Here is a 25,796-nt window from a genome sequence, read left to right as displayed (position 1 = left end):
AGGGTAGAAATACTGAATGGAAGAAGAGGGGGTGTCCCAGGTGTTGGCAGGGAGTAGAGACACTTAACTTTACCCAGATTGCTGACACCTCATTTTGTTCTGGGCCTGGGCGCAGGATTTCGGATATTTAGGACAGGGGAAAATCCCACTTGAATACCCTACTCACCGTTGTATAGGTGAGGGTCCCACCAAGAGAGGGGCGCAACCGGAAAATGTTGCTCACTGGGATCTAGTGGCCGCCTCCTCTTGATGGCTGTCTCTAACCCTTCAAACTGGTGCCTAGGAAACAGGGAGACACAACACAGCCCACCCGCAGAGCTTTCTACTCTCTCAAATGTGCCTCCCACACTAGCGCTAAAACAGCAACAAGAAAACCACGCCCTGTTCCTAACAACAATCTGTGTGATAAGACGTTGCACAACTATAATGCTATTCAAACTAGATGTGGTGCACTACTCTAGCTCAAAACCCTTCTGTCACATAGACACCAATGCAGAATGCAGTCGGAGGATACGCATACCAAAATACTATCTTTAATGGAGGCCTGACTTCTGGATCCTGGAAAGAAATTCCAGGAAAATACACACAATACTGTACAGTACTATTCTATAGAGTACAGGGCAATACTTTACGTTGACCATCTCACAAATGGCCACTCAGTTACCATCCAGTGGAACAGACCAGGTGCAGTCTCACTGTACGAATTTCCACCAACAATTGTTTGCCTAATGCCCCTTCACAATCACAGGCCTACAACCTGAACTGACTTGTCACCACAGGCCTAAAGCCTGAATTAATTGCCACCACAGGCCTAAAGTTTGAATGAATTCCCTCATAGGTCTACAGCCTGAATTTATATATGCGCCCAAGGATATTACCTAACCAATCCTAATTTTCCAGGGCTTTGCGCCCACTGCTGACAAACGAGTCTAGTGCCCATGATGTACCAGTGCCTTGTGCCACTGAAAAAGAAAAGAGTGTGAAAAGTGCAGGCCTGGGAGAGGTATGCTCACAGGGGCCTTACCTTGCTCTGGCCTTCTGCAGTGGAAATCCTTTCTATTCCTCTTGTCATACTGGCAGGGGCGCTCTTAGCCCTGACAAGGGCTGCTGTCTGGTGCCCTTCCCTTTCCATCCTCACCTCACCATCTATATATTAGCCATCGCGCCGGTGCAGACTGGTGATCTGGGAAACCCCGATTGGGTCGCTGCGGCACCAAAAATTCAAATAGCTTACGGTGATCCAAGATTGGCTCACCACTCCGGTTGCCGGTTGGTTGGCAACAAATTGTTTCCAATTCGCTGCTGCCAGCATCAGAACCAGCGCCAGGACCTGCAGGGAAAAAGAAGGGGAGCCTACCTTCACCATTTCCCAGGACAGGTGAGTCTTTTCCTCTTCCTCTCTTCACCCTCTTCCTGGGCTCCACAGCCGGGGAACATCCTCTCACATAGTTAACATATTTTCAATTTTTTAAGTGATTGATGGACCTTGTTCCTTATTATTGAAGTGTTAGAAAATGTCTAATAAATATGATGATATGATCATATTTACTATAGGGATAACTGAACACTTTATTTACAGCTATCAATGCTGAATTCACCATGTAGTAAACACAGCACAAATTACCAGTAGTTAGATGCATGGCTAAAAATCACTGTAAAGATACTTTAACCTTAATTCCACAAGTCCACCTGTGTGTTTAGACTAACATTGCTGCTTTAAATGTAGCTTATGCTAGAAGTAAAATCTTAAATATGATTATTATCATACTTATAGGAATCAAGTCTACAAATCCCTCAGCAGTCTGTATCCAAATTATGCTTGCAAGCAATACTTAGAAGCCTTTCAACAGCTCGAAAAATACTGTGGATTTACAGAAAATGCTATACCTCAACTTCAGAACGTGTCAAATTTTTTAAAAGGTAGGTGGTAGGTAGATTTTCACCTCAAACAAGCACCTGCAACATGAATCAGATGGCCAAAGTCCCATTTTATCTATGTCCTATGGATAAACACTCATGTGGGGGAAGGAGTCACTCACTTCCTTTTAGTCATCCTCAGGCAGGTGAGAGATGTCGATTTGCCATTTCTAAAAACTCTTATGGTGATTTAAATGGTTAATCTGCACTATCATTGTGTCTATTCATTGTAACAGGTCATTATTTAAAAAACATTAACATTACAAAACATTATTTTAAAGAAGGTGAAACCACTATTTCCAATAAAAACATTTTCAACATGCATAGATTATACGCTTGCAAGCAGAGCCCCTTGCATCTTTATATGTCAATACCCTATCTTTTCTTTACTGTGTATGTTAGCGCTACATAAGTATTAATAAATAAATAAAAATAACATCCACCATCACCAAAAACAAGTGAAATGATACAAATCTATTATATAAATGCCTAGTGGCGTGTGTGAAAAAAACAAAACCAAGTTGCAGCACCACCTGCTGGGCAGAGTTATACACTGACCTATATATTTCTTGAAGGAGAAGTGACAGTTGGGAGTGGTTGGTGGTTGCCAGGGGTGAAAGTGGGGAGTTTTTAACACCTTAAGTAGCTTGATGAAGGATGTGGCGATGAAGATGAAGGAGGAGGTGATGGAGAAAAATGATGAGGTGGTGACATGTGGACAAAACCACGTTAAAAAAGGGCGCTTGCGTCGGGAAGTAACACTCTTCCCCTGAGGAGGCCTGGGCTAGGCCCAAATTCATGACAAGAACCTTTTTAACACCTTAAGTAGCTTGATTTGACTAGAATGCATGAGTATCATGCACGGGTTAACGTGTATATATATATACATATATATATATATATATATATATATATATATATATATATATATATATATATATATAATGGCCCTATGGGACAAGTTAGCCATTCATGGTCTCTAGGGTCATGAACGGCCATAGAGTGGGCTCACTAGGCTATAGATCTGGATTTTCAGAATGGCGGGGACTTCAGTGGATATGATATAGGAATAGATGCAGTTTGGTACTAGTATTTGATGGATATTAGCACATAGGCTTAGATGGGGATTAAGGCAGAGATGGAGGAGTAACTGAAATATAACCCTACTCATTGCTTATACAAACGAATATAAACTGTATATGACTTCTATGCATTTTAGGAGTCAAATTTGGAATTATTAGATCTACCAAGGTAAATACCACTTATTTTGACTTTAGCATCAAGAAATAAATTTCCTTTAAAAAAATCCCTATAATTTGCTGTGCCTAAAACTTTTTGCCATACACAACTACCGTCAGTAAAGTCACAACCCTGAGCACAGGATCAGATGGAGGTTGGGATAGAGGGTTAGATAATAGTTGAACTCTTTAGATTCTCCTTGTATGCCACCTTTTTGCTTGTTGTATTGTTCTCTATAGAGAGAACTGGGTTCAAGCTGAGACCCACAGCCGGTTTGCTCTGTGCACGAGATTTCCTGGCATGTCTAGCTTTCCGAGTATTCCCAAGTACTCAATACCTGAGACATCCCTCAGCCGCCATGCATTCGCCAGAACCGTGAGTAAACTACCCTGCAAATGTTACTGTCTTGTACTCTGTGCTAGCGGCACAGACCCATTGTTTTCACCATTCATGAATTTGATTTTTTTTGCACTACATACAATGTATACGGCATAGTAATACCGTGCTTTGTTTCTCAATGAAATGTTATGTATAGATATGATAAATCCATCTGTTATTTCCTCAGTGACTGCTGCCATGAACTCCTGGGCCACATCCCAATGCTCGCTGATAAAGAGTTTGCCCAGTTCTCACAGGTAAAAACATCATTGTAAAATTAATCAGTGGATACTTGATGACATACTACTATGAGCCTAAAAACATTTCAGCCTTTTATGAACCTTCCGACAAAAAGTAAATGAAAATCCCACGTTTTAATTATGATGCAAATAGACATATAATTGAAGCTGGGACAGACAACCACATCTGACATAAGAGATACAAGTAAAAACAACATTGCCCCCAGAATAAAAAAGTGGAGCCAATATTGAAAATTAAAATATAAATTTATTTTACAATACAATCATTTTACACTATGATGATTATAGGAATAATCTGTAAAGAAATATTCACCAGTAGTCAGTCCATAGATGGCATATATGTCAATAAAGGCAGAAAACAGACATCATCAGAAGAGAGCTTTGCACATGCTGGTAATAGGTGTGACACATATAACAAATATCTAAGGTGCAGTAAATGAGACATATCAGTGGTTATACAGGTGGCCTAAATGTAGCCATGGGAAAGGAAACACAATATGGTTATATTTACAAATAAAAAGTACGATTTCATAAAGATACATAGGATGTCATATTTATAGAAAATGTATTCATATGGCTCTAGTAATGCTTGCCAAGGAGGATGAGATGGTGTCTGTATACACAGGGCAGAAAAAAGATTTGATGTAGATAAATGGATATAGTACTTCCTTTGCAGGGCCTGTCAAAATATTTACATTACTCGAGAGAGCAAAAGGTAAAATAAGGCAAAATAAGATGTATCAGAGGAGGGAAAAACAAGCAGAAATGCAGCAAAGCATCCCATATATTAAATAATTCCATCTTTTTTTTTTTTTTTTTTAAATCTCTTTATTTTCTTCAACAACATGCATTCCAATATATGTATAGAAAGGAGAATGATACAGAAAAAAAAACCAGATGGAAGGCATTACATTGACAGTGCAACAGTTTCAAAGGCGGTGTCCGTAGTAATGGGCCGGTAAAACAGGAAAGTGTCGTCCATATTGCATAATTTCCTCTTAGTGAAGATACATGTCATTGGATTTTTTATTTTTGTTTTCTGTGATATATATTTCCCTATCTGGAAATGAAGGGAAGAGGGATGGAGAGAGAAGGAAGAGGGGGAGAGGGACAAGAGGTGAAGGGGAAGGGTGAATGGGGATGGAAAAGAAAAAGCTTAGAAGGAGTAAAGAAAGAGGAGGGGGTTCAGTGTGGTCCCAAGAGGCAATGCGTGCCACGCGTTAACATTCCTAGAGCACAGAAAAGCGTAGAAGGTAATTTGGTCCCCATAAAAGGGGGTAAGAACTGCCCCGAGGGGGAGTCCCGTCTCTGTCTCTGCGGGGCATATTAGGTGCAGAAGTAAACAGAAGAAGAAAAATAGGAGACATGTGAAGCATTTTAGTAGATACTGGGCAATGAGTAATGGTAGAAGGAGTACCAAGGGTCCCACACTTTGTGAAAGTGTGGTATTTTGTCATGAAGGAGACTGGTGATATATTCCATTGAGGCCATGTACTATACCCAAGAAACTATGCTTTGGAGGCCTGGACGGTTGGGGGACTTCTACTCTTTTGCTATCTGCATACGCGTCGTGGCACAAACATGTGTTTAGTAGGGGATTTGACTGGGGAGCACAGCAGCATGACCACTGGATCCGGAATTACCTCCACGCCAAAAATTCTGGTGAGGAGAGCAAAGGACTGGATCTATAAATTGTAAATGCTATGTCAAAGCCAGCAAATATGAAAGAAAGACCCCACAATCCCACAGGCTCTCCAGCACAGATCCGATGTCCCTGGATAAATATTGTGTAGTTTTGTTGGAACCATATATACCACCTCGTATGTACTTTGTAGGTGTTTTCTCTAATCACCGTATTAATGGATATCTTGGAAATTCTGGAAGTCTGAGCTGGGACCATCCCTACTGATCCAGTGTTTTCTGAGTGTCAATTTCCCATGCAGTCTCAAATGGTTCAATGAGGTCAACTTCAACATGAAAAACAAGGGGTACCAATCCTGGTGCTCCAATCCAGTATATACAACTCCTCTCAAAAGCTGTTGGCATATGCAGTTTAGTCACTTTACATTTGGCTTGTATAAAGCCGTGTATTTGAATATAAGCGAAGTACAAGGATGAAGGAAGGCCAGTTTTCTCTCTCAGATCCGGGAAGGTCTGTGGGGCATATTCACCCAGTATGTGGATGAACTGAGTGATGCCAGAGTTCTGCAAATGGGAAAATCTGGGTGATGCCATAACAGCGTGAGGGGGGAAGAGAAATGTTGTGAGTTTCCATATCTTGTGAAGCTTGACCCATATCCCATACATCAAGTGTAAATTGAATAGTGGGGTGAGAGTAAACAGCTGACGGTCTTTGGTTCCAGGGGAGTCAGGGGAAAAATTTCGGAGTGTTAACTGGTATAAGTGCGTTTTCTAGGTCGACTCATCTCTTAGTTAGGCTGACTGCCAGGAGATAATAAGGCTGAGGAAAACCGCCTGAAAGTAGCGATAAAAGAGCGGTAGTCCATATCCCCCAGATTGAGTGGACTATTCAGGATCGTTTGATCCTCGATTTTTTCCCCTGCCAAATATTCTGCCACAGATTGATTGCAAATTTGCCAGGATAGGACGTCCATCTTGATGAAGCTAATCCTGCCGAACTAGGAGATAAACAGCGAGTCCCATTTAAGAAGGTCTCGTTTTATTGATTCAAGAAGAGGGGTATGGTTGGCCTGAAACAGCTGTTTGTACTCTTTAGTGATCTGGACCCCTAAAAAGTGTGGGGCCTGAGGGCGCCATTGAAAAGTGAACAAGAATCTAGCACGGCATTAAATGATCTGGAGACTTGGAGCGACGGGGCCTCTGATTTAGAATAATTTATTTTGTAATCCGACAGGGAACCATATTTCGCCAGCTCTTTGAGCAAATTCGGAAGCGAGATTAGGGGGTTAGAAAGCGTTAACAAGACCTCATCAGCAAATAAAGATGGTTTGAAATGGCATGACCCTATTTGAATCCCGTTTTTTTCCGGGTTTCGCCGGATAGCCGCTGCCAAAGGCTCAATACACAATGCGTACAGCAGTGGCGCTAGGGGACACCCCTGTCTCATGCCATTGCTCAAGGAGAAAGCGGATGACAGTGACAGTTAGCTTTGGGGATAACCACTATGGTGGATCGAGTGGATTTGTTGTGAAACTTCCCATCTTGTAATATATTATTAAACATGTGAGTCAAATGGGGCACTAGGTCTTTGGAAAATGTTTTGTAGTACGACATCATGAAAACCGTCCGGGCCTGGGGATTTAAATTTTTCTGCGATTTTAGGGCAAATGAAACTTCTTCGTTAGTGATATCTCGGTTTAGGGAAGAGATCTGTTGGGAGGACAGTGTGGGCACAGAACACTTGTCTAAGTATGTATGGATGGCCTGACAGTAAGCTTCCTAAGCGCGTTCTCCCCCATGATAGTTGTACAGGTTCTCCTAGTAGCTATGGAACATGTCATTGATGGCTCTAGGATTGTAGGAAATATTACCTTTTTTGTCCCTGAGGGAGGTAATTGTTTGGGTGGCCAGTTTTGCTCTCAGTCTAATTCCAGCGTAGTTGACGTTCGGTCTGTTCCACATTAATTGATTGGACTTCCCCTCTATTTTTTTGTAAATATGTTGGAATAATGTGCATGAATTATATTGTTTGTGCAGGGTTTCTAAGTCTTTAAGTTGGACAGACAGGTTACTAAGTGTTACAGAACGCTCCTTTTTTCGTACGAAGGTCGAATTAGTTTTTGAGGGTTTCAGAGATATTCTCCTTGAATGTAAATAATTTGAGTAGAGTCTCATTCAGCTTCCGTGAGGTCCTACCTTGGGGGTTATGAAAGAGGTTGACCGAGAGTGATAAAATAGAATGGTCTGACCACATTAGGAATGTTGTTGGCCTGCTTTATGTGCTGGAATATATGTGTACAACCTATAAACATATCAATCCGAGAATAGGATTGGTGGGGGTATTAGTAGAATGTGCAATCTCTAGATGAGGGATAGAGCGCTTGCCAGATGTCAAAGAGTCTGGTCTCAGTCACCTGTTTTTATTGAGTTTTTGTGTGTGGAGATGGTGAGGGGGAGAGTCTGGTAACTGATCTGTCAAGGGAAGTGACATAACCGTATTAAAGTCACCCCCTTGAGGGAGCAGTCATTAACGTGTGTGGTGTAACACTGAGAAAAAATGTGAGAAAAAGTCGTCTGACCTGTATTAGGCGCATAGATGTTAGCAAGGGTTATTTCAAGATGTCTGATCTGCCCATTAGGATGAGAAAACGGCCCTCAGGATTATACTTGAATATATATGTGTACATACATACATACATATATATATATATATATATATATATCTTTTTAGAGCTTACCTTACCTCTGATGATACTTTCATACTAATGCACCCTCACAACTGTCCCAATCTCCACCCTGAACCACATTTGCTCCTCTTGTTTCAGCTGTGACCTGTCCCACTTAGGATGTAAACTCTCTAATAAACAGGGTCCTTCATACCCTTTGTTTTAATGTCTGCATTTATTTTGTCTACCTTGTACATCCCTGTTTAATTTTTTCCTTCCCTACTGTACGTTGCTGTGGAGCACTGTGGCGACTTACAAATCTATAATGTTAATAATATGATGATAATAATAATAGTAATAATATATGTATACTACATACACTCCATAAGGCCATAATCCTCAAGTTCATTCTTTCTTCTAGGTATACAGCCTCTATATAATTTTTGTAGCACTAATACTTCTTTATGATGTAGAGAACATATTTTAATAATCTCTTAACACTCATATTATTTCTGTTATTCAAATCTACGGGACAACTAACACCCCGACCCCTTCATATCCTTATTATTATCGGCATTCCATATGCTGCATATTAAATAGTAATACAATTAAATTCACTATTTTACTATTTGTGTTTTTTACTAGCCCAACCCTTGCGGGTCAACTAACTCTATTGTTCTTGGCAACGCGCAAGTGCTTTAATTTTGCTTTTCAATGTTACATTTATTTGCTATTTATTAACATTTCTTTATATAGCACCAGCATACACAGCCCACAACTGGGAATAAACACAGTATATACCAAGACTGGGTATTGACAAGTTTGATAAAGGCTAAAGCTGATTGGACATGTTTCTAAGTTGGAATCTATTCCGAAAATATGCTCTAAATATCTGCGTTTACTATAACGGGACAAATAAGCCATTACTGTAATAATAAAACAAATGTGAGGAAAACATTTATTTACTTTGTTATTCAATTATGGAACCAATTAAGCCATCAGGAAACCATTTATTTCCTTATTTCTACAATTATCCAACTAAGGGAATCAATTAAGCAATTACGTCCCTATTTAGACGCCATGTCTGGTAATAGCACCACTTGTTCACAAAAAGGCATTTTCCGGAAATTATTCACAGTTCCATTAAATATGCAGAAGTTGGATGTGTGCCTGCTTCATATCACCACAGTTTAAGACTATGCCATGCTGTAGGAGTTTATTAAGCATTTGTGACAGCAGTAGATTCAGCTCTCCAATGCGCAGTATATCTGTACAAAGATAGTAAATAATCTGTGTGTCATGAACGCCCAGCATGTCCCAGATACAGCAATCTGAACAGCTGGCAGTGACTGGTTTCACCTTAGTCACTTAGCAATGAATATACCTTTTCTGCCACCGCAAAGGATTTATTATGGTGTTCTTATGTTCATCAAAAACACTTATTAATGTTTCACACTTAAATCACATATACATGTAGCATGGGCTTCCCTGGGCTTCGTAAGTTCACAAAGAATCACGGAGACTTTGCTAGATTAAATATATTTTAATTTTAAAAATATTTCCAAGGCTTAGTTACAAAACGTTACTGTGAATATATACAATAAGTTGCACAAGTAAGTTTCAGAAAACAAAATAGGAAATAAAACCAGTCACTATTTACTAGTTAAGACTTGATTTGTGTGTGAGGGAACACAAATGAGAAATATGAGACATTTCAGCCTTGATAGACCCCCTCATGAAAATGCACACTGTGATGTCTAATGCAGAAGATTTTAAAGCTTTTTCCACATAGCTCTCACCCCCCACCTTTGGAGTTTAGCTGTCAATAAGGACAGATTGATCTCCCAAATGTCACAGGGCTTTCGAAGCGAGCTAGGGATGTCCTAAAATCTGGAATGTTCACAGCGCCTGAGTTCTCACCTCTGTTCATTCGGCTTTGCTGGTCACGTCCACATTCTCTGCATACCGACATAAATCCTCAGAGATGCTTATCTATCTCTTTTTGGCTAATTTCAAAATATTATTGACACTTGCATAGGTTCAGACTCATGTCATTTAGCAAAGCACACGTTGAGATTACATTACAAGGTTACTTACAATATACATTGTCATACGTGATTATTAAGGGAAAATAACAATAATACATAATCGTCACACTGTGCCATGAGGCATTTTAGATGTTTTTAACTATTATCAATTAATGAATTAAAAACTTGCAAGGGCATGTCACATGTACACTTGACTGTATCATATTTTTTATTTTAGTATATTGTCTCTATCTCTTTTGCATATTGTCTCTATCTTTTTGAATAACTATTTAATTTTGAACAGTAAGTAAATACTTGATCCTTTTCTTCTACAGCAAACAGATCATCTGCCTAGTAAATGCAGGTCTTATCTCATCATCCTTGCCAAGTGTTTACTGTTACCATCAGAACATTTTTGCTATACACAATAGTACTATTTATTTGCCCCCCTCCACTGCCCCTCTCACGATGTCCCCCCTCCACTGCCCCTCTCACGATGTCCCCCTCCTCTGCCCTGCTGTCACCCTCCTCTGCCCCTCTGTCTGCCCCGCTGTCACACTTCTCTGCCCCGCTGTCTGCCCTGCTGTCTGCCCCTCTGTCACACTCCTCTGCCCCTCTGTCTGCCCCGCTGTCTGCCCCTCTGTCACACTCCTCTGCCCCTCTGTCTGCCCCGCTGTCTGCCCCTCTGTCACACTCCTCTGCCCCTCTGTCTGCCCATCTGTCACACTCATCTGCCCCTCTGTCACACTCCTCTGCCCCGCTGTCTGCCCCGCTGTCACACTTCTCTGCCCCGCTGTCTGCCCCTCTGTCACACTCTTCTGCCCCTCTGTCTGCCCCGTTGTCTGCCCCTCTGTCACACTCCTCTGCCCCTCTGTCTGCCCCTCTGTCACACTCATCTGCCCCTCTGTCTGCCCCGCTGTCACACTTCTCTGCCCCGCTGTCTGCCCCTCTGTCACACTCATCTGCCCCTCTGTCTGCCCCGCTGTCACACTTCTCTGCCCCGCTGTCTGCCCCTCTGTGCCCCTCTGTCTGCCCACTGTCTGCCCTGCTGTGCCCCTCTGTCTGCCCCCTGTCTGCCCCGCTGTGCCCCTCTGTCTGCCCCGCTGTGCCCCTCTGTCTTCTCGCTGTCTGCCGTGCTGTCTGCCCTGCTGTGCCCCTCTGTCTGCCCCGCTGTGCCCCTCTGTCTGCCCCTTTGCCTGCCCCGCTGTCTCACTCCCTCTCACTCCTCTGCCGCGAGCCAGCCATAGGAAAAAACAAAGAGCACATAAATTTACCAATCCACGCGGCGCCGGGACCCAGCAGACTCCTCTCTCCCGCAGCAGTCACTGAATATCGACGTCAGTGACAGCTGCGGGAGAGAGGAGTCTGCTGGGTCCCGGCGCCGCGTTGATTGGTAAGTTTATGTGCTCTTTGTTTTTTACTATGGCTGGCTCGCGGCACCCCAGTGACAGCGCCGCTGCACCCCTGGGAGCCACGGCGCACACTTTGGGAACCGCCGTCTTAGGCAATTGTGATAAGTGTCACACCTACTACCAACATGTGCAAAACTACGGTCTCATACTTCCTTTTTCACCTCTTCTCTTTGACATATCTAACATCTCTGAACTGACAACTGTTTTTTTTTTACTGATTTACTGAGCATTCCACTTTGGTTCTCTGTTTTATTCTGAGCTTATTGTTTTGACTTTTTTTTCTCTACCATTTGTTCTCTTCTGATAATTTGAGAGCATCACAATAGCTTTGCCCATCACTCTAAGTATTTCACTTTTCTTCTCCTTAGTGTGATATTGCTCCTGTACATTTTTACCAAATCTGAAATTAGATAGTGTTGAGGAATAATATCCAAGGTAAGGTTAGCTGATTGTTTCATGATATGCTAGTTCCAGGCCAGGTTTTACAAATAATAATTACAAATTCATAATTTCATAAAGATCTGCAATAAATTTCCTTGTTCAAGTTTCCCCTTGACAGATATAGCAGACTATTAGATTAAATATTTTTTTGATTATAAAATTGCAATTGATAATAAAACCAGTAGTCTCCTTGAGGGGGATAATCAGATAAGAAAAATAATTTCGGACATTTCATGGAAGTTGGAGTGTGGAATTGGGGGATGGGAAGTCAGCAGTACTTTAGGTCCTGATGAGTTACATACAGTATTGCAAGTATATTGTTATATTTAACCTATGATTCCCATATTATGTTAACCACTTCCATGAAGTCAGCACAGAGAGTGATGTTTCTCACGTATCATTATATCATGACCTTTCTCCTAAATTAGGGTCATCAATAGAGATGTTCTTCAATTTGACTACTACATGTATCTGTGCTTTTAAATATATAAATTGTACATCTATTACCAAAATTTGTAAATTTGAAACCAAAAGTGCACCCCTTTGGTGCATGTCCATCAAATGTGCTTAGTGGACCCATCGGTTAACATGTATGTATATAAAAATATATGTCCAAGTAGCTTGTTATTATAAGAGATAAAATCACAAAGTCCTTAAAGAGTATGAATATGATTCACCACAATTATTTAACAGAGAGATATACTTAACAGTTCCAATACTGTGTTATAGAATCCAGTCCATTATTTAACCAGGATATGTAAAAAGTCAGAGAGAAGTGTTGTTTGCATTTTAATGAGATTGGCGAGTAAATAAAGAGTTGATCTTTTGTCCATAAATCAAAACCCAATATTTCTATACTGTGTAATAAACTAATATCACATTTATTTGTATTGTGTGTCAAACAGAAACACTTTTGTTAAAAAGGTTATGAAAACTGGACTAAAATGGATTAATGTATTTACTATTGGTAATAATAATTAATTCCACTTAAGGTGGTTCATAGATTCAATAATCCATAATTACAAAATGTCAGACTATTATTAAGAAAGTTCCTACTTATTTTTGCAGGATATTGGTCTTGCATCACTAGGAGCATCTGATGAAGATATTGAAAAATTATCTACTGTAAGTGATTGATGTCTATTACATTTTTCCTATATATATTGTGAGCTTTTTCCTACAGATTGTATGTCCTCTTTCTTCTTTGTCTGTTTGGTATTAACCAATCTTGTTTACAATTGTAAAGCACTGCAGACAATGTTGATGCTATTTAAAAAAAATGTTGAATAATAATAATAAAAATAATAATAATAATAATTTAAAAAAAAGTGGATGTCCATCAACTACTGCTGTTCATATCTATGTAGCGTCACCAAGGGGGTATTCAATTCCATTTTTAACTCTCCGTTTTTTTTCATCAAACAGTCCTCTCGCGCTCCAGTAGAAGGTCTATTGAAAGTATAGGGTGTGCGAGAGGCAGCCTCGTTAAAAGCAAATTAATTGTTTTTTAACGCGTCACTTTAAACAGGCCAATATGCTGTTTTATCTTGCACGTCTTTGGGGTTTCATAAAAATACAAAACCTCTGAAAACTATTTGAAATCATGTAATAATGAGAAAAAAAAGATAAACTATGTTTATCACTAATGCCGAACATGTAAATGTTAATTTTCTTGTGAAAAAGTAAGGGGTAAAAAAACCCATTATAAAATAAATAAATAAATCACTAATTAAATATATTTATGTATGGTTTTGGTACAAATATGTTTGCAGTAATGTGTTTTGACATGGTATAGATGATTCTATAGTAAAAAATAGTTAAATAAAAAAATATGTTAAAGAAAGTACTGTAATGTAGATATTATCAACTAGAATGGTTGTGTAATGCCATAAAACGTATGAAAATGTATGCCAGTCCTTTTTTTTGTGCTATACATGACCGCGTTAAAACTCCCCTAAAAATTCGCAAACACAATGATTAATGCGCGGGGGCAGCGTTCCTTCTTTTTCAATTGAATTGCACAAGTTTTCTTGCTGCGTTAACTAAAAACGGTCACTATAGCAGTTAAAAACCCGTGAGTGATTTTTTTTTTTGAACGCAGCGGGAAAAAAAAAATCTTGCGGTCAATTGAATATCCCCCTATGTGTCCAGGGGCAGGCCGGGTCCATAATGGACTACCATAATGGGCTACCTTGGGCTGTGTCACTGGGCCACCTGCAGTTTTTTTCCTTTAAAATGTTGCTAATAGGCTGCCTATTCGAGTGTTGCCCTCCAGGCTAAAATTTGCCAGCTGTCCCCTGCATGTGTCCTGGAAATTTTAAACCTATAATGATTCTTTTCCTAAAATTCATACACCTGGTATATCAAGATATGAAATATGGTAGGATCAGATTCCTTTAATTGTATCACTATATATGAGACCTTAGCAGATGCTTACCTCTTAACGGTCCTGTTTTAGGCGTGACAGAACCAATGTGAGAGGACTGTCCCACAAACCTGGCAGTATGCACATTTTCCCCAAATTGCAGGAAGTTGGTCAGTATGTTCCCAATGACCATGGTGAGCAAGGACATCACCAAGAAGTGCAGGGCAATTCAAAGCTATTTTATTAGGGAGGGGGGTATGGGGTGATAGAGTGTGTCACCATCCCCCTTTTTGTCCTTAATATATCCGAGACAAGTTTGGAAGATATGCAGATAGCTATTATGATTTGAGATAAATTAATATCATAGGTTGCATCTTGGTGTGTCCTTTCACATAGAGTGAGTGCATTTCAAGGTAAATGACCACTTTCTGCCTTACTGAAATTGCATATGGAACATAAATTTGCTCCTAGTTTTGCAGGTTTGAAAATACACCTGAAATGCACATGGTGGAAGTGATCACTTTAGAGCCTCTCCCTCTTTTAATTTCAACTTTTATATTTTGTTCCTGAAATACAATTTAACTTCTTTTATGTCATAAAGTAACCATGAGAGTGGAGGGGACATTAGGAATGTGTTTATTAAATGTGTCCTGTGTTACAAAGATTTGATTACATTGTTCAAGAGCAAATAGAAACGCGTTTTCTGTAATATTGAAACTAGAAGTTATAAAATGTGACCTATAGGACACTGCCCAATCTCCGCCACCTAAGTGATTATGGAAAAATCAAGTTTTGTTGCCGCCCATCATAGGTAGGGTGCTCTATTTTAATCCGGCAAAACTAAATCTCATGCACTTAAGCCACATTCAGTTAGGGACATCCGTGATTCACCCAACCAATCACATCAGACCCCTCCGCAGATACAGCCAACTTAGTCTACAAATCCATACTCTCACCCATAAAAATGTGTGCATTTGTGCAAAGATATATGATTGATGTCTCAAAAATGTATCTGCACTGCATTATTGTATGTCCATAAATGATTATGGTTTTCCCAACTTTGAGCGCTTATGAATTGTTTAATACAAGAAAAAGGAAAAACGCAAAGCCAAATTGTTTATCAGTTTAATACAATAACCTTACAGCATCCATAGTAACCATATCAGTGTCAAAAGTATGTATGTTTGCTTACAGCACATTACCCATGAAACAGTAAGTACAGAATGAGTAGAAATTCTCAGGGATGCTTAAATGTTCTGGAACAGAAAATAGTAAGGACAAAGCTGGAAAGTGAATTCATATATACGGTTTGGAACAAGCTATATAAGGGTGAGAGTGGTGTAGGGGGGCAAAAAAAGTACATACATTTTTTTAAGAGCACAGCTTAGAAAACAATAGGCATGGTTTTATTACAGTGATTGAGTCTTTATTTCCTAAAGCAAATATCCATTTAAATAAGTGTGCTTATATTTACTGCATATCATACTAACTTAGCAATTACCAGCATACTATGCAAATAATAACAACATGGTGAGGCACAATGAAAAAGGACACATTTAATTTGTCGTGTATAACACAGAGCACAGGATTGTGAGACCGTAAATAGTTAGCAGTGTCCTGTAACTAAGGACACACTTATAGTGCTGAGTACAGCTCTGCGCACAATGTGGGAAAAGAGTAAATAGGTAAAACACAGAGTATAGTAAACAAAGTACATTTTTTTAATATAATCTCAGCCTACCATATACATTTCAATGCTCAAAATAACCTCTCTATGCCTACAATATACAGCCCCGTGCCCATGATATACAGCTGCATGCCATCTTATATAGACTAATATGAATATTCTCAACATGATGTGCCCAGTAAGATGTCACGGATGATGCCTCCCACAAATTTCACCCCAGTTGTACCCATTTCCACCATCATAGTGAGAGATAAAATAAAAGTTTTTCATGGATGTATTTGTTTCATGGAGAATGGGGAAATCTAGAAAGAAGGTGTTGAACACATGGATGGTGGCAGTGAGAAGTATTATTGCAAAGTTAACACTATTCTTGCACACTGAAATATACTTGTAGTATGATGAAGCAATTAATGTCCTAAATTTCAGTTATATTGGTTCACCATTGAATTTGGACTCTGCCAGGAGAATGGCTCTATCAAAGTCTATGGAGCCGGCCTGCTATCATCGTATGGTGAGCTTGTGGTGAGAATTCCTTTACATGCATGCCAAAATGTCTATCTCATAGAAATGATTATATATATACATATATATATATATATATATATATATATATATATATATGTATATATATTATACAGTTGTGTGCAAAAGTTTGGGCAACCACGGTCACTAATTTCTCAGTTTAACTTATCATAAAACCTGTATAAATTGTTTGTGTCTGTAATTAAATGGATGAGTTGGCAGTCCTGGTGCAGTACAAAGTAAGGTTCTTATAGTTGTGCCTCTTTATACGCGCATTGGGATGATGCTAGAAGACAATGTGACAAGATGATGATCACTGTGAAGGAGAGCACACATCACTGGGTAGACCTACCTCAACACAGATATATAATAGATGTAGCTACAAATACCACAAAGCACTAAATCACATATATATATATATATATATATATATATATATATACATATATATATATATATATATATATATATATATATATAACAGGTTGAATCCCATTATACATCTCAGAGCATAGGTTCCCTGCCAAAGAAGAGCACTTAGCACTTTACTTTTTGCTATTGAATGCAGCACTTATTAAGACATTCATGTGATAAGAAAATAGTAGCATCATCATTAAATAAAGTCTTTCAGTACTCAGGACACAAAACTCTGCATTGTTCTACATGGAAAAATGTACAGTTCATAAATGCTCTTCTGAAACCACTGTAAGGATATGACATGCAAATATGTTGCCATACTATATTGAGGGCATTTAGTCTATTAGATTATTTAATGAAAAGGGACATTATCAGTGTCAATATAAGGCTAGGGAATTATTAGGAAGTTTAAGATGCAAACAGGTGGATTTAAATCCAGAGATACATACAAAGCAAAATATTTGTTCAGACTTCAATCAGGACCTCAATATCTAAATAATTTTCAAACTTTTACATGAAAATATTGTGCTACAATATTATTTGCTATTCATATAATATTCATTATTTGTTATTCACAATGACGATTCCAGTTTGTTTCATCACACAATGTTAACTGAATAGTAATCCAAGCATCATAATATAGTAAATTGGTTAGGAATTGTACAATATTTGTATCTCCCCAAACTTGTTTAAAAGGAGATAAAGTTATACTTATAATAAATCTGTGTGCAGATGTACTCTTTATGTATTCTAAAATGCTGGTACACAATTTTGCATTGTTTACAGTATTACATATCTAGGAAAAATGCTATGGCATGTTATGCACCAGTTATTTAAAGACTCATATATCAATTAACTAATTATTTATTGAGGTTATCTCAAAGTTATTTCAATAGACACATTCACTTTTACCAGCATTGAACATTCTAGGATAGATTTATCAAAATTATTGAAAAGAAAATTGGAGGTTTTGCCCTTAGCAACCAATCAGATTCTAATATATCTAGTTCATTCTAGCACATTCTGGAATAAGAAAGCAAACATCTGATTGAATGCTACGGACAATGCCACTACTTTTCCTTGATAAATCTAGCTCTGTCACAAATCATGACACCTCCACACAGATGCACTTTAACGGAAGACATGCAACCAGTGTTGTTTCTAGTGGAAAGCAAGCCATGTGATTGCACAGGTCCTTCCCTGCAAGGGTACACCTAGCCCAATGGCATTTTTTGAGGCAGGCGAGCAATGGTATATAGCCTGTGACATTGGTTTTTATTGTCTACAGTTTTGTCTTGAGTGAGGGATTCTCACCTACCCTGTCTTACTCTGCCACAGCTATAAGCTCTACAATAGTGGTACACTGCAGAAGCATGATGACATCATAGCATATAGCTCCAGAGAGATATTGCATTTCAAAGTACCTATTTTACAGCAGTTGCAGCGCACCTGTTCTATGGATCGAGTAGTACAATTAATAGAGAGGGGATTTGAGAGATATTAGGAGAGAGGCAGGGGCTCAGTGTTGTTAAATAGTCACGGTGGGAGGGCACAGGCTGATACAGGGTAGTGATAGAAAGGCATAGCCAGGCACATGGTAGTAATGAATAAGGAAACAAGCTGATGATGGCAGCATAGGGTAGAACACGGTGGGCATAACGGGGACAGAAGCTAGTATAGAGTAGGGATAGGGTTGCAGGCAGATACATGCTGTTGACGGAGCACAGGCTGGGTATTCGTGGAATATGCCAGTACAATGTGATGAATAGGGGTCACAGGCGATTGGTGATTGAGAGAACAGGTTGGTACAATGTGGCGATGGCACAGGCTGATACATCGGTATGTAGAAGCTGGCATGTGATCAGAGCACAGTCAAATATATGGTGGTGAGGCACAGGCCTTTCCAATTTGATTATAGGCATAGGCTGGTACAGTGTGGTAATGGGAGCATATATTGGTATAGTGTAAGGGTGCAAATTCTTTTTAGAATGCAGTGGGGGCACAAATGGGTCTAATATATTGAGGGCGCAGACTAGTACGATGTGATTAGGCAAATGCTGGTATCATGCAGTTTTGTTTGATATTCTTTGTTGTGCCTGTGTATGTTTGTATTGGCTACTGACATTGAGCCATGTCTGGCTTACTACTATGAATAAAACCATAGTACATTTTTGAACAAATCAAAACAGGATGGAAATGGCAATTTGGCAGGTGTGAAGATCTAGTGATACAATCTACTCCCATACTTTGCCATTCTACAAAATGCAATTCTACACTATATTTGTAAATTTGCATTTTGCAGAATTTAAAGTTTGTAAATAGTGGTGAGACTTGATGGTCAATTCATTCTACGGTTTGGTGTAGGACAGAGAATACATTTATGACATTTTATGGATAAATGTGGAATGAGGTAAATATTTCACAGGAAAGTTTTCAATTAGTTTGTAGTAACTTTCACCAAACATGCTCCAGATAGGTATAACAGCAACTTTTACAGCAAGACATAAGAGTAAAATATAGACTTAGGCCAATTCTCCCAGGGTATAGGTAGGGCCATCTTTTCCATTGGGCACGATGGGCAGGTGCCTGGGGGCCCCACGGTCAAGGGGGCCCCATAGGCAGGGCTCTTAATTAGAATAAATAATCCTGCAAAAGAAAAAACCTGCAAAAAAAACCTTCATGGGTCACTGAGCAAGTGCATCTATCTATCTCTATATATCTATATCTATATCTGTATCTCTATACATTTATATCTATATATATGTCTATATGTGTAGGGACCCCGATGCACTGCTTTGCCCGGGGGCCCATAATGTTGTTAAGATGGCCCTGGGTATAGGGTCTAGATCAAGGTTTTCCAAACCCAGTTCTCATGGCCCCCAAAAAGTGCAGATTTTCCAGGTGACAGAGGGAAATAATTATACAACCTGTGGATCTGTTACAATGTGTCAGCCAGTAATGAATACACCTGTGCTCCAGCAAGGAGATATGGAAAACATGCACTGTTAGAGGGCTGTGAGGACTTGATTTGGGAAACCTTGGTCTAGACCTAGTGTCAGTGTGTGTGTGTGTGTGTGTGTGTGTGTGTGTGTGTGTGTTAGGGTATATTTTATGTTATGTGTTGTTTTATCTATGTTATTTAATTAAATTCAAGGTTTCAAATATGTTTATATTGCTTCTGAAATATCCATTACATATATTTTCAGTATGCATTATCAAATAAGCCTGAGCTTAGACCCTTTGATCCAGAAGTCACCGCAGCCCAACCATATGCGGACAATTCCTATCAGCCTATATATTTTGTATCTGAAAGCTTCGAAGACTCCAAAGCCAAACTCCGGTGAGTAGCACTCAGAGGTTAATATGTTATAGAATAAATCTATTTAAATACCACTTATGCTTGGGTTGGGTATGTTTTTCAGAGTGCCACAGCCACAACAACCAGGATATTATTATTATTATTATTATTATTCATTTTTATTTATAGGGTGCCACTAGGTATCCGTAGCACCGTACAGGGACAGGCAGTATCACAGTACAGGGTGAGACAGCACGGTACAGTTAACAAAAGCACAGTAACTCAGGAAGCTCAAAGTACAGCTAGATGACAGGTGAGAGTCCCAGTGGGGTAGAGAGAGTAGAAAGATGGGTCAGAAGGGCAGAAGGACCTCACGAAAGAGGCTGAGTAGCTGGAGAGCAGAGTTATAAATGGTGGAAAACAGGAGGAGAGGTGGCCCTGTTCGAAGGAGCGTACAATCTAAGGGGAGGGTTGGACGGAGAGAGACACAAGGGTTGAAGGAGGAAAGGGGGAGAACGGAGGCTGAGACCGGGAAAGGGGAAGAGGGGGGGGGGAGAGAACGACAAGGAGGGAAGTAAGTGGGAGACTGGAAGGAGGGTAGTTAAGTGGGAGACTGGAAGACTTTTAAGAAAAGGTGGGGGTTTTAAAGCCCATTTGAAGCAGGTCAAATTGGGGGATGCTCTGATGGAGCGGGGAGCTGGTTCCAGTGGAGGAGGGCAGTGCAGGAGAAGTCTTGGATATGAGCGTGGGAGGCGGTAACCAGGGGGGAAGAAAGGCGACGTTCATTGGCCGAACGCAGAGGGCGGGATGGAGAGTGAATGGAGATTGGAGATGTAGGGAGCAGTGGAGTTGGAGAGGGCCTTGAATGTAAGTGTGAGGAGCTTGAACAGTATTCTGTAGGGGAAGGGGAGCCAGTGAAGGGTTTGGTAGAGGGGGGAGACAGAAAAGGAGCGACGAGAAAGGAAGATGAGCTGAGCGGCTGCGTTGAGTACGGAGCGAAGGGGAGCGAGATGAGAGCGGGGGTGGCCAGTAAGGAGGAGGTTGCAGTAGTCCAAGCGGGAGATAATAAGAGAGTGGACAAGAGCTTTAGTGGCATCTTGGGAGAGGAAGGGCCGAATGCGGGCAATGTTACGCAGCTGGAAGCGGCAAGAGAGAGAATGTGAGGGGCAAAGGAGAGAGAGGAGTCAAGGATGACACCAAGGCAGCGAAGTTGGGGAATAGGGGAAATAGTGGAGTTGTGAACAGTGATAGAAATACCTACACCGATTAGAAAAAAAAACGACATCAATCTAAACAGACTTACCTACACAAAACGCTGCACATTTCCAATCCACTACCATATGGGTAAATAAAAACTGAGCAAGTTATTTGCCTTACTGAATGTTAGCGGTTATCCAGAGTGCAGCAATATTGTTGTAACAAAGTGAAAGGAACAAAAAAATAAATGAACACAAGTGGATACTATAGGTGAGCAACAACTTTAATGTATTCTTATTTCCCCACAAGAAGATGGCAAATAAGCTTATAATAATTAGCAAACTTGGGGATATGGATTCAGTTGTGTACTTTTTCTCATTTTAAGGTCTCTCTACAGTAACCAGTGTGAATGCACTGGGGCCCAGAGACTAGAAAATGCTCATCACTAACACATTTTCTGTATTCCTATTTAGTCAGTAGTCCTCTTTATAACCTTCCCACATAATATTTATTCCCCATAAGTTAATGCCAGTGGGAAGCCCAAACAGTATCTCTGCACTGGTCCTAAATGGAAAACTGATCATCTTTGCAAATAAGGCTAAAAAGTCAAATTTTGATGAGAATTCTTGTTTTATTTGCTTTCTTGACAGGCGATATGCTTTGAAGATGAAGAAGCCATTTTGTCTTCGTTACAATCCATTTACCTGCAGCATTGAAGTGCTGGATTCTTTTCAGAAAGTCAGGACTGCTCTTAGTCAGATAAAAGATGAACTGCAGATTCTATGTTCTGCGCTAGATAAAATGAGCTTGTCTTAAGTTATACATAAACCCAAGGACGCAACAGTGCATCCCCTGGCCCCATAGCAAATTTGGGTAGGTTTCCATTGATGCCATTGTAGCCTCTGGCCCCCCTGCTCTGATCTTGTGCCTTGGCTCAGAAGGGGCCTCTGATCTGCTCTTTGAGAGCAAAGCAGAGGGCTAAATTCAGAACAGGAAGAGCTGGGCGACCTCAGCAATGCCAGCTTGCCCACCTCATTTCCGGGCCTCGTGGTGGCCACATACGTTGCACACCCTCTGTATTTACGCCCTAGTATAAAACCACAAGTCTACAGTTTTAAGAATATGAAAACACTAAATATAAGATACAAAGTATCTTATAACGTATCTTAAAAGTAGAAAAAGTTTACATTTACGGTAAAAATTATATATTCTATTAGACCATCAACTTGTGAAGTTATAATACTAAGAATTTGCTTTAAGCTAGCTTTCAAATAGGGTGCTAGTAGTACTAATTTCATGAATGTTTGTCTATTTGTCATAAATCAAAATTTGTTTAACTTTTGTATTACAGACTGTAGATATATTAAAGCAAATATAATTAATACTAGCACTTGGTTATGTATATGGTACTTCAGCTCTCTCTTACACTAGTGTTCTAAAAAGTTGATATCAGAGGAATGTTTTAATAGTACTTTTTTAATCTAGTCTACAAATTGTTGGAGCTCCATCAATCATTCATACGCCTCTTATTTTCTATTGTCATATTTGAGCTTTCTTATGATTCTCCATTTTATCCCAATTCCATTTATCATGGTTTTCCCTAGAGATGGGCGGGTCCGGTTCCCCGAGAACCGAACCCACCCGAACTTTGGGTATCCGAGTACCGAGCTGAGTAGCTCGGTACTCTCCCGCCCGCTCCGAATCCAAATCGAGGCCGAACGTCATCGTGACGTGGTCGGATCTCGTGGCTCGGTTGTCGCGATACTTCAAGATTATAAATACACGCCTCCACAGCAATCCATCGCCATTTGACAGAGGGAGAGAGCAGGGTGTAGTCACAGGCTGATTAGAGCAGGGACAGAGAATACAATATTCTTATTCCAATTGCTGTAACAAAAATAGCTAGAGAAGAGAGGAGGATAGAGGTTTATTTTATTTTTGTAATATTTGGCGCTCCCCAGTGCTTTTGGGGTGTCCCCCATAATTGTGCATAAATATTTCTGGCTGTCAAAAGTCATATCTGTCAGCAGTATCTACCAAATAATTTTTAGCACTCCCCAGGGCTTTTGGGGTGTCCCCCATAATTGTGCATAAATATTTCTGGCTGTCAAAAGTCATATCTGTCAGCAGTATCTACCAAATAATTTTTAGCACTCCCCAGTGCTTTTGGGGTGTCCCCCATAATTGTGCATAAATATTTCTGGCTGTCAAAAGTCATATTTGTCAGCAGTATCTTACCAAATATTTTTTACCACTACAAGTGCTTTGCGCTCAGAATGGATTCAAAGCAGTCCACATATGATCAGAATGAGCTACCAGGTTCTGTCACCAGTCCTGATGTTAGTGTTCCCAGTACGTCATCTGGGCAAGGCGATGTCAAACTACAGAGTGTTTTGAAATTAGTCCACAAAACAAAATAAAATAAAAAAATTCACTGTGTTGAAGCGAAAAAGAAGTGTTACTGAGCAAAAGTTAAGTGCCGATAAAAAAAAAATGGCCAACATGCCATTCTACACATGCAGTGGCAAAGAGAGAATGAGGCCTTCACCTTTGGCTATTAGTGGCAGATCCCAAAAAGTTACCGAGCCTACAATTGGTGCACAACTACTGTTACGTGTCAAAGCCGAGCTGCAAGATAACAGTAAGGCATTAGAGGATAATGTTTGCTCTGATTCACAAATGACACCAATCCCTGTAGAGAGTCCATCCAACAGTGGTATGTCTAATCGTGAGCATTCTGTTAGTGTACCCATAAAGAAGGGCCCTTTCAGCAGTTCTGCTGATGTGTACCTGAACAGCCCAAGTGTAGCCGGTGATACACAAATTGAGGATTCCACTTTGGAAATAGAAGAGGATGAGGGGGAGATTTATGGAGGTGACGAGGGTGCTAATGAGGATGTTGATGATTATGATGCAGACAGATACCAAATTGACTTTCTCAATTTCTATTTCTATTCTAGATTATTTAACGGCTGAATAGTTTTCTATTTTACTCCTAGTGGAGAGGGGATCTGATGCAGACAGATACCAAACTGCCTTTGTCCATTTCTTTGTATATTCGAATTTCTAGTTCTACAGTCTAAGCAGGCTGCTTTTTTTATAATCAACCACAAGTGGAGGGTGGGGGGGGGCATAGATAGCCACCACAGTACCGTGGTCCATTTAATTTTACTTTCTAGCTCCACAGTCTGTGCAGGCTGCTCTTTTAATATTCAACTACAAGTGTAGGGTGTAATATACACCCAAAGACGATGGCTACATTGCCAATAATCAAAGATGGAGGAGGTAGATAACCAGGTTTGACTGTATAATTTGCAGACAAGTGTTCGCATTAAGGACGGCCTACCAGTGTTAAACTGTTTTTTTCATAATTTATTAACTTTAGAATTACCTCACTTATCTAAGAAACTGGTGGAGCACTAAATTAGGTTATTTTAGACCAAATTTTTTTTATTTTTTTCAAAAATAGCAAAACAAAACCAAACAAAACCAAAACCAAAACACGAAAGGGCGGTTTTGCAAAACCAAAATCAAAACCAAAACACGACGGTAATCCAGATCCAAAACCGAATCCAAAACCAAAACACGGGAGTCAGTGACCATCTCTAGTTTCCCCCATCATCCAAACTAATTGAATAACTTCAAACATAATTAATTACTCAGAAAGATATTGGGTCACTAAACAAAGAATCAAATGCTGATGAGTTCTCATCCTGTATAACTCCTACCGCAAAATCGCCCATGGAAATTGCCACCCATTATATGAGGTGCCATTCTTTCTTGGAATAGACATGATTAGTATTTATAGACTGTAAAGAAAACTCTGTTAACGTGCGGTTAATTTATTCATCCATACTGACTAAATGCTATAGACAATTCAACTGCTGCCTTGCTACTGATCTGAAAAGTAAAAAAAAATGTGCAATGTGGGTGGATTTTGCCCGAAGTAAACGTAAAACAAGCTGCAATGTGTTTTTATTTCTGCATTATTATTATCATCTTATTATGCCATAATGTACAAACCTGAGGGCAAACGTATTAAACTGCAGATTTTTTTCAGAGTCACTGATATTCGGGGACTTTGCAGGGGAAATTAAAACGGCAATGTCTTTAAAGGCAAAACTTGCCTTTAAAGACATTGCCGTTTTAAATTTCCCTGCAAAGTTGCCGATCGGTGACTTGCAAAACCCGCAGTTTAATACATTTATGCCCCTTATGTTAAACTGATCATATTATGTTAAACAAACAAGAACATACAATAAAACAGAAGGTAAAAGGGTCCTGCTCACTAGAGCTTAAAATTTTACAAAATATTGGTAGTTTAATTGG

The 25,796-nt window shown here is 39.8% G+C and overlaps 1 protein-coding gene across 1 annotated transcript in view; it reads left to right on the top strand.

Annotated features, from left to right (window-relative positions):
• LOC142152537 (tyrosine 3-monooxygenase-like) overlaps positions 1–22,831 on the top strand; it is a 38,198-nt gene extending 15,367 nt beyond the window's left edge. The window contains exons 6-12 of the mRNA XM_075209289.1: positions 1,775–1,920; positions 3,396–3,531; positions 3,722–3,791; positions 13,050–13,106; positions 16,460–16,555; positions 20,179–20,312; positions 22,118–22,831. Coding sequence (XP_075065390.1) covers positions 1,775–1,920; positions 3,396–3,531; positions 3,722–3,791; positions 13,050–13,106; positions 16,460–16,555; positions 20,179–20,312; positions 22,118–22,283 — 805 coding nt within the window. The 3' untranslated portion in view covers positions 22,284–22,831. The remainder of the gene's footprint in view (positions 1–1,774; positions 1,921–3,395; positions 3,532–3,721; positions 3,792–13,049; positions 13,107–16,459; positions 16,556–20,178; positions 20,313–22,117) is intronic.
• The last annotated feature ends 2,965 nt before the right edge of the window (positions 22,832–25,796 follow it).

Source organism: Mixophyes fleayi, chromosome 4, assembly GCF_038048845.1.
Source record: "Mixophyes fleayi isolate aMixFle1 chromosome 4, aMixFle1.hap1, whole genome shotgun sequence".
Classification (NCBI taxonomy): domain Eukaryota; kingdom Metazoa; phylum Chordata; class Amphibia; order Anura; family Limnodynastidae; genus Mixophyes; species Mixophyes fleayi.
Note: the sequence above shows the minus strand (reverse complement) of the source record. Positions and strands in the feature narration are given on the sequence as shown.